This window comes from Hylobates moloch, unplaced genomic scaffold, assembly GCF_009828535.3.
Source record: "Hylobates moloch isolate HMO894 unplaced genomic scaffold, HMol_V3 SCAFFOLD_13, whole genome shotgun sequence".
Lineage (NCBI taxonomy): Eukaryota > Metazoa > Chordata > Mammalia > Primates > Hylobatidae > Hylobates > Hylobates moloch.
In genome coordinates this window covers 41,016,191-41,036,603 of record NW_026652288.1, presented here as the reverse complement: position 1 = coordinate 41,036,603, position 20,413 = coordinate 41,016,191, and the positions used below count along the sequence as shown (strand labels likewise).

General features: G+C 42.2%; 1 protein-coding gene and 1 pseudogene across 3 annotated transcripts in view; one reads left to right on the top strand and one right to left on the bottom strand.

The window, feature by feature from the left end:
* LOC116480806 (small ribosomal subunit protein uS17-like) overlaps nt 1-20,413 on the top strand; it is a 165,197-nt pseudogene that overhangs the window by 38,918 nt on the left and 105,866 nt on the right.
* Nucleotides 16,737-20,413, bottom strand: part of CUNH12orf56 (chromosome unknown C12orf56 homolog) — a 103,184-nt gene continuing 99,507 nt past the window's right edge. For all 3 annotated transcript variants that reach the window (XM_032173161.2, XM_058426655.1, XM_058426657.1), the window contains one exon: nt 16,737-19,256. In XM_032173161.2, coding sequence (XP_032029052.1) covers nt 19,151-19,256 — 106 coding nt within the window. In that variant the 3' untranslated portion in view covers nt 16,737-19,150. The remainder of the gene's footprint in view (nt 19,257-20,413) is intronic.

The following is a 20,413-nucleotide window of genomic DNA, read 5'->3' as shown; positions in this document are numbered from 1 at the left end:
AAAATTCTCTTTTTTGGTTGTGTCTCTGCCTGGCTTTGGTATCAGGACGAGGCTGGCTTCATAAAATGTGTTAGGGAGGATTCCCTCTTTTTCTATCGATTGGAATAGTTTCAGAAGGAATGGTACCAGTTCCTCCTTGTACCTCTGGTAGAATTCAGCTGTGAATCCATCAGGTCCTGGACTCTTTTTGGTTGGTAAGCTATTGATTATTGCCACAATTTCAGAACCTGTTATTGGTCTATTCAGAGATTCGACTTCTTCCTGATTTAGTCTTGGGAGGGTGTATTTGTCGAGGAATTTATCCATTTCTTCTAGATTTTCTAGTTTATTTGCACAGAGGTGTTTGTAGTATTCTCTGATGGTAGATTGTATTTCTGTGGGATCCGTGGTGATATCCCCTTTTTCATTTTTTATTGCATCTATTTTATTCTTCTCTCTTTTCTTCTTTATTAGTCTTGCTAGCGGTCTATCAATTTTGTTGATCTTCTCAAAAAACCAGCTCCTGGATTCATTAATTTTTTGAAGGGTTTTTTGTGTCTCTATTTCCTTCAGTTCTGCTCTGATTTTAGTTATTTCTAGCCTTCTGCTAGCTTTTGAATGTGTTTGCTCTTGCTTTTCTAGTTCTTTTTATTGTGATGTTAGGGTGTCAATTTTGGATCTTTCCTGCTTTCTCTTGTGGGCATTTAGTGCTATAAATTTCCCTCTACACACTGCTTTGAATGTGTCCCAGAGATTCTGGTATGTTGTGTCTTTGTTCTCGTTGGTTTCAAAGAACATCTTTATTTCTGCCTTCATTTCATTATGTACCCAATAGTCATTCAGGAGCAGGTTGTTCAGTTTCCATGTAGTTGAGCGGTTTTGAGTGAGTTTCTTAGTCCTGAGTTCTAGTTTGATTGCACTGTGGTCTGAGAGACAGTTTGTTATAATTTCTGTTCTTTTCCATTTGCTGAGGAGAGCTTTACTTCCAACTATGTGGTCAATTTTGGAATAGGTGTGGTGTGGTGCTGAAAAAAATGTATATTCTGTTGATTTGGGGTGGAGAGTTCTGTAGATGTCTATTAGGTCCACTTTGTTTAGAGCTGAGTTCAATTCCTGGATATCCTTGTTAACTTTCTGTCTAGATGATCTGTCTAATGTTGACAGTGGGGTGTTAAAATCTCCCATTATTATTGTGTGGGAGTTTAAGTCCCTTTGTAGGTCACTCAGGACTTGCTTTATGAATCTGGGTGCTCCTGTGTTGGGTGCATATATATTTAGGATAGTTAGCTCTTCTTGTTGAATTGATCCCTTTACCATTATGTAATGGCCTTCTTTGTCTCTTTTGGTCTTTGTTGGTTTAAAGTCTATTTTGTCAGAGACTAGGATTGCAACCCCTGCCTTTTTTTGTTTTCCATTTGCTTGATAGATCTTCCTCCATCCCTTTATTTTGAGTCTATGTGTGTCTCTGCATGTGAGATGGGTTTCCTGAATACAGCACACTGATGGGTCCTGACTCCTTATCCAGTTTGCCAGTCTGTGTCTTTTAATTGGAGCATTTAGCCCATTTACATTTAACGTTAATATTGTTATGTGTGAATCTGATCCTGTCATTATGATGTTAGTTGGTTATTTTGCTCATTAGTTGATGCAGTTTCTTCCTAGCGTCGATGGTCTTTACAATTTGGCATGTTTTTGCAGTGGCTGGTGCCGGTTGTTCCTTTCCATGTTTAGTGCTTCCTTCAGGAGCTCTTTTAGGGCAGGCCTGGTGGTGACAAAATCACTCAGCGTTTGCTTGTCTGTAAAGTATTTTATTTCTCCTTCACTTATGAAGCTTAGTTTGGCTGGATAGGAAATTCTGGGTTGAAAATTCTTTTCTTTAAGAATGTTGAATATCGGCCCCCACTCTCTTCTGGCTTGTAGAGTTTCTGCCGAGAGATCAGCTGTTAGCCTGATGGGCTTCCCTTTGTGGGTAACCCGACCTTTCTCTCTGGCTGCCCTTAACATTTTTTCCTTCATTTCAACTTTGGTGAATCTGACAATTATGTGTCTTGGAGTTGCTCTTCTCGAGGAGTATCTTTGTGGCGTTCTCTGTATTTCCTGAATCTGAATGTTGGCCTGCCTTGCTAGATTGGGGAAGTTCTCCTGGATAATATCTTGCAGAGTGTTTTCCAACTTGGTTCCATTCTCCCCATCATTTTCAGGTACACCAATCAGACGCAGGTTTGGTCGTTTCACGTAGTCCCAAATTTCTTGGAGGCTTTGTTCATTTCTTTTTATTCTTTTTTCTCTAGACTTCCCTTCTCACTTCATTTCATTCATTTCATCTTCCATCAGCGATACCCTTTCTTCCAGTTGATCTCATCTGCTACTGAGGCTTCTGCAATCTTCACGTAGTTCTCGAAACTTGGCTTTCAGCTCCATCATCTCCTTTAAGCCCTTCTCTCCATTGGTTATTTTAGTTATCCATTCTTCTAATTTTTTTTCAAAATTTTTAACTTCTTTGCTATTGTTTTGAATTTCCTCCCGTAGCTCAGAGTAGTTTGATCGTCTGAAGCCTTCTTCTCTCAACTCGTCAAAGTCATCCTCCATCCAGCTTTGTTCCATTGCTGGTGAGGAACTGCATTCCTTTGGAGGAGGAGAGGTGCTCTGCTTTTTAGAGTTTCCAGTTTTTCTGCTCTGTTTTTTCCCCATCTTTGCGGTTTTATCTACTTTTGGGCTTTGATGATGGTGATGTACAGATGGGTTTTTGGTGTGGATGTTCTTTCTGTTTGTTAGTTTTCCTTCTACCAGACAGGACCCTCAGCTGCAGGTCTGTTGGAGTTTACTAGAGGTCCACTCCAGACCCTGTTTGGCTGAGTGTCAGCAGCGGTGGCTGCAGAACAGCGGATTTTCGTGAGACCACAAATTCAGCTGTCTGATAGTTCCTCTGGAAGTTTTGTCTCAGAGGAGTACCTGGCCCAGTGAAGTGTCAGTCTTTCCCTACTGGGGGGGTGCCTCCCAGTTAGGCTGCTCAGGGGTGAGGGACCCACTTTAGGAGGCAGTCTGTCCGTTCTCAGATCTCCAGCTGCGTGCTGGGAGAACCACTACTCTCTTCAAAGCTGTCAGTCAGACAGGGACGTTTAAGTCTCTGGAGATTCCTGCTGACTTTTTGTTTGTCTGTGCCCTGCCCCCAGAGGTGGAGCCTACAGAGGCAGACAGGCCTCCTTGAGCTGTGGTGGGCTCCACCCAGTTCGAGCTTCCTGGCTGCTTTGTTTACCTAAGCAAGCCTGGGCAATGGCGGGCACCCCTCCCCCAGCCTCGCTGCCGTCTTGCAGCTTGATCTCAGACTGCTGTGCTAGCAATCAGCGAGACTCCGTGGGCATAGGACCCTCCGAGCCAGGTGCGGGACACAATCTCCTAGTGTGCCGTTTTCCAGGCCCGTTGGGAAAACGCAGTATGAGGGTGGGACTGACCCGATTTTCCAGGTGCCATCTGTTACCCCTTTCTTTGACTAGGAAAGGGAACTCCCCGACCCCTTGCGCTTCCCGAGTGAGGCAGTGCCTCGCCCTGCTTCGGCTCGCGCACAGTGCGCTTCACCGACTGTCCTGCACCCACTGTTAGGCACTCCCTAGTGAGATGAAACCGGTACCTCAAGCAGAAATGCAGAAATCACCAATCTTCTGTGTCGCTCGGGCTGGGAGCTGGAGACCGGAGCTGTTCCTATTCGGCCATCTTGGCTCCACCCCCTGAATCCGTTTCCCAGGTATTCTTTATGACAAGGCTAAGGTAGGTACAAATATTGGGAAATTATTGAGTAATATTAGGAAAATATTGAGAAAAATATTGAGTAAATCTGTGTTGAGTACTATTATACAGATGATATGGGAAAGATTTTGAAGGTTGTATTCAAATAATTTAGAAAAGAATGTAAATTCTTGACAACAGAGACCCAGTTTTATTTATTTTTCTATACCCTAAGCATTGAACAAACTCAGAATAGATGCTTATTGAATCAGTTTCTCTCTGGGGCAGAGAGATCTCTGAAAATTATATGAAACCTCCTAAACCTTCTGACAGATAAAATAACTTAAAAGACATTTTCCCCACACTGAATGCCCATGCCTGGGACAAATGATACATTTTCCCCTCTTCCTTCCCTGCCCATTTTGACAAGTTGCCCCAGCTGGGGTTTAATAGATATTAAGTAGTGCTAATAATAGTCATCCTCTGAAGGAATGAGGACTTGAGATTGCCAAGATGATCTTTTTTGCTCCAACATACCAATCTCAGCATATTTCAGTTTGTGCGCCACTTTCGTTCTTGGATATGGTCCAACACACACACACGTACATACACTTTCTCTCAAAACACTTTATATATTTTTTAGAGAAAATATTTCTCAATCTCCTTAAAAATCACTATTTCATTCCATCTTTTCATCATTGTTAACACCAAACCATTTGGAGTCACGTTGGCAACTGGATTTCATCTTGAGACTTGTCATTGAGGAATCATTTTGTTGTGTAGCAATCCCTATTCACAACGTCAGCCAAATTATGTCATGTGGTTGCAAAACTGCTGTCCTGTCTTCCAGCTTTTCTGAGTAAATTTGACTCTTTGAGAAGCTTCGTTCTTCCTATCCTAAAATGACCTTATATGCTCTCGTATCTCAGGGGATCCTAATTGTGATGAAATCTTTCTCTTTATTTCCTTTCTTATAGCCTGTGTTTTGAGGTGGTGTTTCAGGGGTGTGGGGAGTAGGGGAACTACTGAGGTCTGAGTCACAAAAGGAGATCTGAACAAGATATCTGAAGTTCAGTTGGGCCCTCAAAGCTTCACTCTTATTGGACTAGATATGCTACCTGAGAGAAGTCTCTGAAAGTTCTGTTAATGACATTGACCCTTTTGGTTCCTAACTCCTACTCTTAAGGCACAGGTCTTTACTGATCTTAAAACCCTAGGCCAGGATGGCTGTAACCAGGGTGTATAACTTTATATTTTATTGTCCGAATCAGGACACATTTTAACATTTTGTTTGGGGGTACAGGTGGTTTTTGGTTACATGGATGAGTTCCTTAGTGGTGAATTTTGAGATTTTAGTGCACCTGTCCCCCAAACAGTGTACACTGTATTCAATATGCAGTCTTTTATCCCTCCCCCCCGTCCAACCACCCCCCACCCCATCCCCAAAGTCCATTAGATCACTCTGTATGTCTTTGTGTCCAAATGAGGACACTTTTGAAACTGAAAGTGGGTGCTGGGGAAAAAAGACGTAAGCCAGGGCCCACACAGGCAAACCATGCTGTCAGGTCAACATACCTAAAACACTTTGAGCCTCTTGTCCTCTATTAGCAGAGGTTAAGTTGGAGTCTCTAGATTTCTTTTTCTTTTTTTTTTTCGTTGTTGTTGTTGTTGTTGGGATAAGGTCTTGTTCTGTTCGCCCAGGCTGGAGTGCAGTGGCACAAACATGGCTCACTGCAGCCTCTACCTCCCAGGCTCAAGTGATCCTCCCACCTCAGCACCCAACCCAAGTAGCTGGGGCTACAGACATAGGCCACCATATCTGGCTTTTTTTTGTTTTTTGTTTTCTTGGGTTTTGCCCTGTTGTCCAGGCTGGTCTCAAACTTCTGGCTCAAGCGATCCTCCCACCTCAGCCTCCCAAAGTGCTGGGATTATAAGTGTGAGCCACCATGCCTGGCCTAGATTTCAACTTGAAAGTCTGTGAGGTGGCTAGGAATGGTGGCTCACACCTGTAATCCTAGCACTTTAGGAGGCTGAGGCAGGTGGATCACTTGAGCTCAGAAGTTCAAGACCAGCCTGTGCAACATAGTGAGACCTCGTCTCTATTTATTTTTTAAATAAATAATAAGTTTTTTAAAAAGAAAGTCTGTGGGGTTTATTGTATAATTTAAAGTTTTATTTTCATTTCAGTAAAATGCGTGTGATTTAAAGTGCTTGTGTTTGCATTATTTACATTGATCCAATCTTTCTCCCTAAGTGGGAGAACTTTGTCTCTGGTCAAAGAGAGAACAGAGGTAGACTTTACCATAGTGAAATGTTCAAGCCAAGTGAAAGATAAAAAGATGCATGGCCTGTAAATAAAGACTTGTAGTGTTTCAGAAAGAGAAAAGTGGAACATGATCACAGAGGATGCTGAATTCAAGAGTATATTGTAGCATTTTACTATATTCACTTTGCAAAAAGAAATGTATTTTCAGGAAAACATCATGCATCATATTGATATTAATTTGCATTTAATAAACTTTTAGATTATAAATTTGTTGATTTTATAAGAATACAATAAGTTTTCTTACATGTACATTTATGTTAGTATGTATTATAGAAGCATGACAGCAAAAATGATTTAATTTTGAAGGTTTGCAGAAATTTTTATTTTTTATTTATTTTACAGAAGTAGGGTCTAACTATGATGCGCAGGCTGGTCTCAGACTCCTGGGCTCAAATGATCCTCCCACCTCAGCCTCCCAAAGTGCTGGGATTGCAGGCATGAGCCACCACGCCCAGCCTGCAGGAATTTTTAAAGTATAAGAATCAATGCTGATACAACACCGAAAGCATAAGTAATAAAAGGAAAAATAGACACATGAGACTACATCAAACTAAAAAGCTTCCATGCAGCAAAAGAAATAACCAACAGAGTGAAAAGGCAACCTATGGAATGAGAGAAAATGTTTGCAAACCATATATCTGATAAGGGGTTAATATCCAAAATATATAAGAAACTCATTGAATTTAATAGCAAAAATACCAATAACCTGATTTGAAAATGGTCAAAGGACCTGAATAGACATTCCTCCAAAGTAGACATACAAATAGCCAACAGGTTTATAAAAAGATGCCCAGAGCCAGTCATGGTGGTTCATGCCTGTAATCCCAACACTTGGGAGGCTGAGGCAGGCAGATCGCTTGAGCCCAGAAGTTCAAGACCAGCCTGAGCAACATAGTGAGACATCGTCTCTACGAAACAAAAACTTTTTTTTTTTTTTTTTGAGACGGAGTCTTGCTCTGTCGCCCAGGCTAGAGTGTAGTGGCGCAATCTCGGCTCACTGCAAGCTCCGCCTCCCGGGCTCACGCCATTCTCCTGCCTCAGCCTCTCCGAGTAGCTGGGACTACAGGCGCCCGCCACCACACCTGGCTAATTTTTTGTATTTTTAGTAGAGACGGGGTTTCATCGTGGTCTCAATCTCCTGACCTCGTGATCTGCCCGCCTCGGCCTCCCAAAGTGCTGGGATTACAAGCGTGAGCCACTGCGCCCGGCCAAAAACTTTTTTTAAATTAGGTTGTGGTGGCACACACATGTAGTCCAGCTACTCGGGAGGCTGAGGTGGATTGCTTGAGCTCAGGAGGTCAAGACTGCAGTGGGCCATGCTTCAGCATGGGTGACAAAGCAAGACTCTATCTCAAATACACATACACACACATACACACATGATGCCCAGTGTCACTAATCATCAGGGAAATGAAAGTCAAAACTACAGTGAGATATCACCTCACACTTGTTAGTATGGCCATTACCAAAAATACATAGAATAAGTGTTGAGGATATGGAGAAATTTGAACATGTGTACACTGTTGGTGGGAATGTAAAATGCTGCAGCCATATGGAAAACAGTACGAAAGTTTCTCCAAAAAATTAAAAATTGAAGTGTTGTATGATCTAGCAATACCACTTCTGGTATTTATTCAGAAGAATTGTAAACAGGATCTTGAAAAGATATTTGTACTCCCATGTTCATTGCTGTGTTATGCACAATAGCCAAGAGGTAGAAAAAATCTGAATGTCCATCAGTGGATGAATGGATAAAGAAAATGTGGTATATACACACAACGGAATATTATTCAGCAGAGCTGTCCTGCAATATCTGCCATTATTTATAACATTGTTTCTACGGGGAAATTATTCTGTCTTCCACATGGCTGACCTACAAATGAAGGTCTTAAAAAGAGAAGGAAATCCTGTCACATGCTGCAACAAGAATTGGAAGACATTATGCTAAGTGAAATAAGCCTATCTCAAAAACAACAACACTGCCTGATTCTTCTTACATGAGGCATCTAAAGGAGTCAAACTCATACAAACTAAAATGGTGTTTTTGGAGAGGGGAAAATTAGTTACAGTTTGATGGGTATAGGATTTCAGCCATGCTAGATGAGACATTTCTAGAGATATGCTGTACAACAATGTGCATATAGGTAACAATCATGTACACTTAAAATTTTGTTAAGAGGGTACATCTCAATGTGCATTTTTCACAATTAAAAAAATGAATATTCCATAGGTTAGACCAAAGTTTTGCCTTTCTTTCTCTTCCTAATCCAACTATGCCCTCTGGTGGTGATAGTTGCTAATGGAAGTAAAATAACTACTTCATATCCTTTCCAAATTCATTTTGTAGGTCAGCTGTGTGGAAGACAGAATAATTTCCTTGTAGAAACAAAGTTGTAAATAATGGCAGATGTTGTAGGACAACCCACCAAAACCCATATAAATCTTACTTGAAACAGTATTGAGAGTAGCCCTCTGTCACTTGATTTACACCCTCCTTCCTCCACCCCACCCTCCTAGTTGGTGAAACAAATGAAAAATCCCGTATCCACAGTCTACTCTGTCCCCATCACCATCAGAAGTAGAAAGAGGAAAGAGAAGGGAAGAGGATTCGTGCTTTGGCCAAATTTAACAGCTTTATTTATAGGCACACCTTCTGCCCTGAAACCCCACACCCATCCTGGGGCCTTCAAAGGAGTGGACCACCTAGAAGGAAACTTAAAGGTCCTCTTTGCCTCTTTTAGAATCTTGGAGCAAATATTAAGAAGACCTTGAATTCTAAAAATGAGCCGGGCGTGGTGGTGGGCGCCTGTAGTCCCAGCTACTTGGGAGGCTGAGGCAGGAGAATGGCGTGAACCCAGGAGGCGGAGCTTGCAGTGAGCCGAGACTGCGCCACTGCACTCCAGCCTGGGCAACAGAGCAAGACTCTGTCTCAAAAAAAAAAAAAAAAAAGAAGACCTTGCATTCTTTTCTCTTGCTCAACCCATAGTCCTTAGCTCTCCAGGGCTTCACCATGTTGCCCAGGCTGCTCTTGAGCTCCTGAATTCAAGCAATCCACCTGCCTTGGCTTCCCGAAGTGCTGGGATTACAAATGTGAGCTGCTGTGCCAGGCCAGTAATTCCAAAGTCAAAGTCACCAGAGTTTCCAGAGTCAAAATCACCTTCTAAGTAGAACGCAACAAAAAAGAAAAAGAAGTCCAGAAAAAATAAAATGGAAAAAAAAAAGAAAAACTCTTCCACCCAAGGTCTACTCATACCTGGAAATCTCTACGATGTATAACCAATAAACCTCCAAAGACCTTGTCTTTTCCCAGTTTTTTTAAACTTTCCCCCAGTCCCTTCTAGGGGCTGGCTGGAAGAAGGAAGGGATGAGGGATGGAACAATCCCAGTCTAGTTGGTGTACATCATATTCCATTAATGCTTGATTGTCTTTCTCTTTTTTTTTTTTTTTTGAGATAGAGTCTCACTTTGTCGCCCAGGCTGGAGTGCAGTGGCATGACCTTGGCTCACTGCAACCTCCGCCTTCTGGGTTCAAGTGATTCTCCTGTCTCAGCCTCCCGCGTAGCTCGGATTACAGGCACGTGCTGCCACGCCCGGCTAATTTTTGTATTTTTAGTAGAGATGGGGTTTCACCATGTTGGCCAGGCTGGTCTCAAACTCCTAACCTCAAGTGATCCACCTGCCTCAACCTCCCAAAGTGCTGGGATTACAGGCGTGAGCCACCGCACCTGGCCCAATGCTTGATTTTCTTGTGTGCTCAACTATTGTTTGTGCCGTATGATTCCCAGGGCCTCTCCCCAGGAAGGGACAAGAATGACATGGACCCTGCTGTATGTAAACATACATTTTTGTTGTTGTTGTTATTTGGTTGGTTGGTTAGACAGGGTCTCAGTCTGTCTGCCAGGATAGAGTGCAATGGCGCCACCATAGCTCACTAAATCCCATTTCTAAGGAACTAGAAAACTGTGGAGTATTATCAAATCCATTCAAAGTGACAAGAGGAAAAAATCTATATTATGATTTTAGTGATACAGGAAAAAAGAGCTGGAAGAGCATATAGACAAGTAAAAACACTTGGATTGTTTAGAATGACCTGATGTTGGTGCATTATTTAATTTGGAATTACCGGCCGGGTGCAGCGGCTCACACTTGAAATCCCAGGACTTTGGGAAGCTGAGGTGGGGGGATCACTTGATTCTAGAGTTCAAGACCAGCCTGGGCAACGTGGTAAAACCCTGTCTCTACAAAAAAAAAAAAAAAAATGTAAATATTATCTGGGCATGGTGGCACATGCCTGTAGTCCTAGCTACTCAGGGGGCTGAGATGGGAGGATTGCTTGAGCCTAGAAAGTCAAGGCTGTGGTGAGCTGAGATCGCGCCACCACACTCCATGCACTCCATGCACTCCAGCCTGAGTGACAAAGCGAGACCCTGTTTCAAAAAAAAAAAAAAAAAAGAATAATTCAGAATTATGCAAACATTGGTGTAATGCATAATTTTGTTTAATGATAAATGAAAATATTATTGACTGTTTTATATTGTCAAAATGCAAAACTTAAAAACTTAAGAGGCTTAACACAACCCTTTATTGTATCTCACAATTCTGTGGATTGGATGGGCAGTTCTTCTATAGGTCTCACCTGGGTTTCCCACGAGTTTGCTGGGAAAGGGCAGCTGGTGCTCTTCTGTGTGGTCTCTCCATGCCTATGATGTCATCCTCCAAGGCCTCTCTACATGGTGGCTTGGAAACAGAAGCTGCCAGACCCAGACCGTCTTGAAGTCTGGGGTCTGAAATCCTAGAACTTTACTTCCTCCACATTCTTCTGGTCAGAATATCAGAGGCTCAGCCCAGATGAGAGCAGAAGAGACACAAACTTCACCTCTTTTTTTTTTTTTTTTTTTTTTTTGAGACAGGGTTTCATTCCTGTTGCCCCAGGCTGGAGTGTAGTGGCATGATCTGGGCTCACTGCAACCTCCGCCTCCCAGTTTCAAATGTTTCTCTTGATTCAGCCTCCTAAGTAGCTGGGACTACAGGCGTGCACCACCCTGCCTGGCTAATTTTTGTATTTTTGGTAGAGACAGAATTTTGCCATGTTGCCCAGGTGATCTCAAACTCCTGATCTCAGGTGATCCGCCCACCTCAGCCTCCCAAAGTGCTGGGATTGTAGGTGTGAGCCACTGCACCTGGACAAACTTCACCTCTTGATGGGAGGAGTAACATGCAAATATAGTGAGGGATGGTATGGTTTGGAACATGCTTGGAGATCAGCTATCACTTTGACTTTTTTTAAAACCATACTGATGCTGGGTGTGGTGGCTCACACCTGTAATCCCAGCACTTTGGGAGGCCGAGGTGGGCAGATCACTTGAGGTCAGGAGTTCGAGACCAGCCTGGCCAACATGGTGAAACCCTGTCTCTACTAAAAATACAAAAAGAATATTAGCCAGGCATGGCGGTGCGTGCCTGTAATCCCAGCTACTTGGGAGGCTGAGGCAGGAGAATTGCTTGAACCTGGGAGGCAGAGGTTGCAGTAAGCCAAGATTGCGCCACTGCACTCTAGCCTGGGCAACAGAGTGAGACTCCATCTCAAAAAAAGAAAAAAACAAACAAACAAAAACAAGCAAAAAAAAAACCATACTGAAATCTTAAGCCAGTAATTAATCCTCATCTAATTTGTGTTTTCTTAGTCCATTTATTCCTTCAACATAGCTGAAACACTTTGTGCCAGGCACTATTCCGGGTGCTGAGGATAAAGTATTGAACAAGACAAAGAAGGGTCAAACCCTCATGGAGCTTACATCCTGAAATTCTCACATTGCAAAGAATAAGCAAGTAAACAAATACGTTAAAAGGTAATGTAGGTGGGTGAGACTCTACTGTAGGGTGATCAAAGAAGCTCTTTGAAGTGACAGCTGAAGATCAGGGAAAAAACATTTACTAGTACAAATTTCCAGGGCCTGAAAGAGCTTGGGGTGTTTATTAGAAAGAATAGCACAGAGGCCAGTGTGTTTGGGGAGTAGCAAATGAGGAGGAGAATGATTTGGATTAGGTCACAGAGAGAGTCATGGGTCAGGTCATTAAGGGTCTTGAAGGCCATGGTAAGGACGTGGGATTTACTCCTGGATAATGGAAAGCAGTGCAAAGATTTAAATTCATTGGCCAGATGCAGTGGCTCATGCCTGTAATCCCAGCACTTTGGGAGGTCAAGGAGGGTGAATTACCTGAGGTCAGGAGTTCGAGACCAGCCTGGCCAACATGGTGAAACCCCGTCTCTACTAAAAATACAAAAATTAGCTGGGCTTGGTGGTGGGTGCCTGTAATCCCAGTTACTCGAGAGGCTGAGGAAGGAGAATCACTTGAACTCAGGAGGTGGAGGTTGCAGTGAGCCGAGATCGCACCATTGCATTCCAGCCTGGGCAACAAGAGTGAAACTCTGTCTCTAAAAGAAAAAAAAAAAAAAAGATTTAAATTCATTAACTCAGAAGTTATATTGATTTCCATGTTCAAAATACCACTGCCCCTTTAAAAAATGGATTGTAGGGGTCAAAAGTGACTAAATAGGCTATTACAGTAGGTGCTGGAGATTCAAACTAGGGTAATAGCCATAATTATGAGAAGTCAGTAGATCAGGAATATATCTTGAAGAAATTGCCAATAAGCACTGCTGATGGGTTACATTTGGGGAATAAAGAGAAGGGAGGAAACAGATCTCTCAGGTTTCTCTTTTGAATAGTGGAGTGAATGGAGTGCCATTCACTTAGAGGGAGAGACCAGTGGAAGAACAGACTTTTACTGTCACATAAGGCAATCAAGAAAATTAATTCCATTCTGAACATGTTTAGGTATGTTATAACCACACAATAATTTGTAAGTGAATTCTATGACTTGATGTATGGTTTATGCAAATCTGTGCAAGAATAAGCCATGCTATAACAAAGTGTCAAACTACTTGGGAAATGAGAATAAACTATATACTGTATATTTAAAGTAAAAGGTCACTAAGCAAGTGAGTATTTCTGTTAAGATAATAGCTACCGTTTATTGAGGGCTTGCTGTTTGTTTGAACCATATGGAATTGCAGATCCCAAAATTTCAGACTTGAAAATGGCAATGCTATATGGGTCATCCTAATATCTAGTAACCATAGAATTAGATGTTTATATACAAATTAATTAATATTCACAAAAACCCTTAAGGTAGGCTTCTTACTATCTTATAGTTTACAAAATAAAGGTTCTGGAAGATTTAAAATAACCTGCCAAAAGTCTGATGACAAGTAAGAACAAGGTCTGACATAGCATCTTATCCCAAAAGTTACACTACCCAGATTTCTAGCCAAGGAATCATGTTGTCTTCCCCAAAATGACAAAAGCTTCAGAGCCACAAGGCACAGAAATACAGACAGAGAAGTGCTTGGTCTGACTGCATGGAGAATGGCTGTCTCCCCACTATAGATACCCAAATTCAAGTTGACCTTACAAGCCTGTACTGCATTTATTTTATTTTATTTTTTATTTATTTTTTGAGACAGAATCTCGCTCTATTGCCCAGGCTGGAGTGCAGTTGTGCAATCTCGGTTCCCTGCAACCTCTGCCTCCTGGGTTCAAGTGATTCTCCTGCCTCAGCCTCCCAAGTAGCTGGGATTATAGGCACCTGCCACCATGCCCAGCTAACTTTTGTATTTTTAGTAGAGACAGGGCTTCACCATCCTGGCCAGGCTGGGCCCGAACTCCTGACCTCAAGTGATCTGCCCACCTCGGCCTCCCAAAGTGTTGGGATTACAGGTGTGAGCCACCACGCCCGGCCTGTACTGCATTTTAGAAGCAAATCCAATGAACAAAGAGCAATCAGACAGTAATTTAACACTATTAAGAGTTGTTCAAAAATTCCCACCATGAACCTGGCATGCTGGCATGTGCCTGTAGTCTCAGCTACTCGAGAGGCTGAGGCAGGAGGATTGCCTGAGCCCAGGAGTTTGAGGCTGTGGTGTGCTGTGATCTCACCTGTGAGCAGCCGTTGCACTGCAGCCTGGCCAATATAGCGAGACCCCATCTCAAGAAAAAAAAAAACCATCAAATTTATCTCGTCAAGAATTTTCAGCTTCTCTTCCGTAGTTATCACTGAACCTCTCTAATTTGCAAGTATGTTAAGTATGAAACAAGTGGTTCTAGCCTCAGAAAAAATATAATGGCACAGGTTGAAGCTTAGCAGCCAAAAAGCTTTCACTATGCTTATCAGCTGCCTTATAGAACATTTATTAATGTACTCTCAAGCATTTCCATGCAAAATTAAAATTTGTACCGCAAGTGAGTGAGATTCAATATGAAATTATGTAAAACATGCTATCAGTTATAGGAACTTCAGGCTTTTCCCTCTTTACACAGTAGCTAGAGTATCTAAATTTCAGTAAAACTCAAGAAATTTGGCCGGGCATGGTGGCTCATCCTTGTAATCTTAGCACTTTGGAAGGCCGAGGCGGGCAGATCACTTGACGTCAGGTGTTCAAGACCAGCCTGGCCAACATAGTGAAACCGTCTCTACTAAAAATACAAAATTAGCTGGGCGTGGTGGCACATGCCTGTAATCCCAGGTACTTGGGATGCTGAAGCAGGAGAATTGCTTGAGCCCAGGAAGTGGAGGTTGCAGTGAGCCGAGATTGCACCATTGCACTCCAGCTTGGGGGACAAGAGGAAAACTCAAAAAAAAATAAAGAAAGAAAGAAAGAAAAGAAATTCTTCATGTATCTCCTCTAACACTACCTGTAAATCCGTTTGGAACTCTGTAAGTAAAGAATGGCTATTTCTATTTGGTCACTTAGCAATTACCCGTTCAAGTCAAAGGCTGAAAAAAGTTTAGGAACTAAAAAGCTTTCTGTCCACCCTTGGAAAGAGTATTTTCCACATAGATCTTCCATTGATGGCACTAATTACAGCCAACACTCTTTCCTGGTGGTAAGCAGTGAAAATAGTCACGTGTCAGGCCGGGCACGGTGGCTCACGCCTGTAATCCCAGCACTTTGGGAGGCTGAGGCCAGTGGATCACCTGAGGTCAGGAGTTCAAGACCAGCCTGGCCAACATGGTGAAACCCCGTCTCTACTAAAAATATAAAAAAATTGCCAGGCGTGGTGGTGGGCGCCTGTAATCCCAGCTACTTGGGAGGATGAGGCAGCAGAATTGCTTGAACCTGGGAGGCAGAGGTTGCTGTTAGCCAAGGTTGTGCCATTGCACTCCAGCCTGGGCAAGAAGAGTGAAACTCAGTCTCAAAAAAAAAAAAAAAAAAAAAAATTCAAATGAAGCTGTTCTCCAGTGCTCTATAGATCAGGGGTTCTATGAGTATAGTGGCTGGTCCTCAGATTGGTTAAAAAAATAAGGCAATATTTACTAGTCTCTAAATTCTCACCCAGCTTTGTTAACTTTAACAATATATACCCCAAGTCTTTACTGCACGTCAGATACCGTGCTGTGTGCTAAAGCATTTATGTTTTCATTTAAATCTCCTAACACCCTTTGCAGTAGGTTATATTATCTTTGCTTTAACTGCAGCTTACAAATATTTGTAACTTCCTAAGGTCCAAAACTAGTGCAGAACTGGAATTTAAACCATTTTGGCCCCAAAACCAGTGTTCTTACCCCCATTATATATAGATGAAATTTTAAAATTATAATTATATATAATTACATATAATCTCTATATATTATTTGCATATATTTTTTAATTTTTTTATTTTTATATTTTTATTTATTTTTTGAGATGGAGTCTCACTCTGTAGCCCAAGCTGGAGTGCAGTGGTGCCATCTTGGCTCACTGCAACCTCCGCCTCCCGGGTTCAAGTGAGTCTCGTGCTTCAGCCTACCCCGATTAGCTGGGACTACAGGTGTGCACCACCATGCCTAGCTAATTTTTTATTTTACTAGAGACGGGGTTTCACCATGTTACCATCATGTTCGTGGTCCTGAACTCCATTGCTCAGGTGATCCACCTACCTTGGCCTCCCAAAGTGTTGGGATTGCAGGTGTGAGCCACCCCGCCCAGCCTATTTACATATATTTTTTATTTTTTCATTTTTTATTTTTTGAGACAGAATCTTGCTCTGTCACCCAGGCTGGAGTGCAGTGGTGCAATCTCGGCTCACTGCAACCTCCGCCTCCAGGGTTCAAGCGATTCTCCTGCCTCAGCCTCCTGAGTAGCTGGGACTACAGACGCGTGCCACCATGCCCGGCTAATTTTTGTATTTTTAGTAGAGATGGTGTTTCACCATGCTGGCAAGGCTGGTCTCGAAATCCTGACCTCATGATCCACTCACCTTGGCCTCCCATAGTGCTAGGATTACAGGTGTGAGCCACAGTGCCCGACCTACCTATATTTTCAAATGGAGAGCTGATGACTGCGGGGGTAGGTAGTGGTGGTAAATGGCAATGCATGTATTATAAGGATGGCAAAAGGGTTTAGAATCTTGACCCTGGCTTGAAAACTGTCCATGTGTACTTGTCTTTTTGGCAAGCCTTTGGATTCTTAAAAAGTTATTTATGTGATCTTCATAGTCAAAGTTTTCTACAATCAGATTTCCTGAAAAATAATTATTTTGTAGGTGAGGTCAGTATTTAGTTAAAATGTTAACTGTGTCTGAGCACTAATAGAGATGGATTATTCTGTGATTTTTCTTGCCTTTGACAACAATGCAAACAAAAACCACACAGCAGAGAAGAATAGTGGTTGGATAATCCTTCAAATTATTAGTTTCTGGGTCCCCGACTGTGCAAATGAATAGACATGAGTTATACAGAGTAGACTGAAGAAAATCAGGGTGACAAATATTCAACCATTAACTCTCCAAAAAACCACTGACTTTAGCCCCACATGAAAAGATTCAGATATATTTTGACAGAGCTTTTGCTCCCAGAGATTAAAGTAATATCCCAGAGCAAAGAGAGGAGTGGGAGAGGCATGCAGAAGTCCCGTGGGAGAGAAACCCCAAGCCCTCACCAGAGCCTGCACCGCTACTAGCCCAGATCCAGGGCACTGCTTAGAAGCTAAGGCAGAGCTGAGTTGATCCTCTCGTTGTCATCCTGCGGGTTCACCAGTACATTCTTTGTCCGGTTTGAGGTGATACTTGCCTGTGTTCCAAGAATCTTTTCATATTCCTTTGATTGACCATCTCTTGAAAATAATCCCCCATCTGACAGCCAGGACACTCAAAAACACCATTTTGCTCCTCGCTCTCTACCCCGAAAATTGAGGGCAGAAAATGTGGACTCCTTACTGGGTAATGAAGGAAAAGACTTGGACACTTTATGGGGTGATCGCTGGTGACAGCTGAGAGGGAAACTTTGGGTATAAAGAAAGGAGGATTACTTGAAGTTAGTGCAAAATCATCCACTGAGCTGAGATAGCAGAGAAACACACTACTCCATTTCAGAGTGTTAAACGTCTCGTCACAGGCAGAGAATGTAAGAGCTGGAAGAGAACTTGGAGAACATCTAGTCCCAGCCTTCCACCTAGCAGAGGAAGCCCAGGAAGAAACAGATGTGGCCTGGAAAGGGGGCCTGACTTGCTTGAAGTCAAATAGCTGGTCATTTGGCTCTGTCAGAACCCGGAATAAAATGTCCTAGTAATTATCTCCACTGCCCAACACAGGCAAATCTGGCTTAGGAACTCTTTCTTTGGAAGTAGATTTTTCTTTGATCCTCCCTCAAGTCATAATCAGTTGAATGGAGAGTCCAGTTCCGATGTTCTTAGAAGTCCAAATTCAACACCTCACAGTGACGCCAAAGTTAAGTATTTGTGGAATTAAATTAGTTTATGACATAAAATATAGTAAAGACAAGTTTTTAAATGGTTGTGGGAGAGCCATAACTGCTCATGGACAATTTATCTTTCATAGAGACTCTATGGGACTACACAAATTAGCCCATAGATGCCTGAAACAGAGTGGCACCATGCACTTAATTTTGTTGAAGTCCAAGCTTCTTTCCCTGTGATAAAAGAGGAAGTGACATTCTATACAGCTATGCCTGTGTTCTGCTCATTCTTCCAGGAATACTTTTGTCACTAGAATTTGTACAGGTAGAGGAGGAGGGTGTCATCCTATTGCTCGGCATTTCCCAAATAATCATTCTGTAGCTTATACTCCCCACAACAGTTTATCTCAGGATGTTTCGTGGCTTCACACCACTCACCATTATTACACCAGTGAAACTCACCAGATTCTATTTTCTGTGTTCACTCTCCATAGGCTTCTGTTCCCTTGATAGATTTTTGTCTTAGAACCTTTTTCTCTGGAGAAACACTAATGTTTAGCACCACTTTATGTATGTCAGAATGGATGTAGGTTTCTTTTAGCAGATTTTAAAACTCTGGCCTCCAGCCCTGGTGGTTTCTGGTGCAGGAACTGGGAGACCCTTTGGTGTTCTACCTGGAGGCGTGGCTGGCGGACGAGATCTTGAGTGAGTGACCCTAGGCCCAGACCAAGCTGTAATTCCAGAAATGGCGTGAATGCGCCAGGCCCTGCTGGTGGTGGACATAGTGGACTCCAAGAACCTAGTTGAAATAATGGTTTTTGGATGGCTCCGAGTACAGAATCGGGTGAAGAGCATGCTCCTGTGCCTGGCATGGTTTCACCGAGAACACTGTGCCCAAGCTGAGAAGATAAAACACCTTGAGAAGAACTTGAATCCCGTGCCTCAGGCCCCCACACTCCCCGGCATCGTATTGCTTAAGGCAACAGAACTATTATCAGGAGAATTTTGAGAACCTTCTTGCTTTTGCTGCTAAGGTTGAAGAGAATCGAGTACAGCATTCCTAAATCCCTGCATTCCTTTTTCCTGTGTCTTGATGGATAGTGGTTTATTTTATGGCAAGAGTGAGTTTGAAGAACTACTCTAATAAAGAAATGGCTCTTTTGCCCAATGGCATAAAGATCTTTGCACACTTATAATAAAGCAAATTTATTTTTAAAAATTTGAAACTTCTCGTAGAGAGGTATTGATGGATCATTCAATTAAAATCTTTGTTTATAGGACTCAGAGATAGCCAGATATTAAACAAATCAAAAAATGTTTCTCATGAATATCAAGTTGACTCTTGATTAACATTTTATACTCTTATTAACATTGTGTACATTGTTTCTATTCAACTAATTTCAGAACTTCATGAAAAAGTTGAGTGGTAGGTTGAGTGATGGGGTAACACAATGGGAGCTTTTTCTGCAAGGCTGGCATGTGAATAAAGTACCTGCAAATCATAAAAAGAAACAAAATAGAGAGTTTTTAAAACAAGAATTTTCACATTGGTCACTTGAGTACATTCACACTCACTGGCTAGGGTTGTTGGGTGTGGGAGTCTAAGCTACAAGACTTGGTCAGCATTTTCAGCCCTCAAATCTCCCCCATTTGTGACCTAGAAAATCTCTGACATGTGGACTGTCCTCACTACAGTATGAGCAGAGGCTCCTGCTTCTTGGTTTATCAGGCAATGTGCAGTGAGGAGTTGAAATGAAAGGGTCAAGCTGTGGTGACTACTAGGGCCAAGTCGAGAGGGAAGAGTAGAACTCATCCCCCACGGCCTCAGTAAAAGCCTAGGAAAGGCCAGAGGAAGAGGCAAAAATGAGAAGGCCTTCAACCATCCCCTTGGATGACTTAAAAGAATGGTTCTTAACCCTGAGTGCACATTGGAATCACCTGGAGAAATTTAGCTTTAAAATCTCATGGCCCTGGTACCACCCCAGACAAATGGAAACAGAATTTCCACAGGTGACACCTGGTTATCAGTATTTTTTTTTAATAGGTTGAGTATCTCTTATCCAAAATGATTGCAATCAGATGTGTTTGGGATTTCAGATTTTTTCAGATTTTGGAGTATCTGCATTATACTTAATGATTGAGCATCCCTAATATGAACATGTAAAATCTGAAATGCTACAATGAGCATTTACTTTGAGCATCATGTTGGTGTTCAAATGATTTCAGATTTTGGAGCATTGCAAATTTTGGATTTTTAGTTTAGGGATGCACAACCTGTAGTTGCTCAGATAATTCCAATGCAATGTGAGTTGAAAACACTAGTTTAAAACAAGAATCCAAACCTAAATGGCTACCAGTAATGTAATTTAGGGGGTAAGAGTAGGCAAGAGAGAGAGGAGATGGTGGCAAACTAAACAGTACATGATGCACCTAAGGGGGTAGCTGCAGGAGTTCTGCCTAACTGTTGTCATCTCACAAGTGTGACACCACTTTGCCAGTTGTCCTGATTTTCAGATGTTCGTATCTAAGTTTTAAAAATTGAGTTGTATGAGACATGCTACAATGTGGATGAACCTTGAAAACATTAAGCTCAGTGAAAGAAGTCAGACACAAAAGACCACATATTATATGGTCCATTTATATAGAATG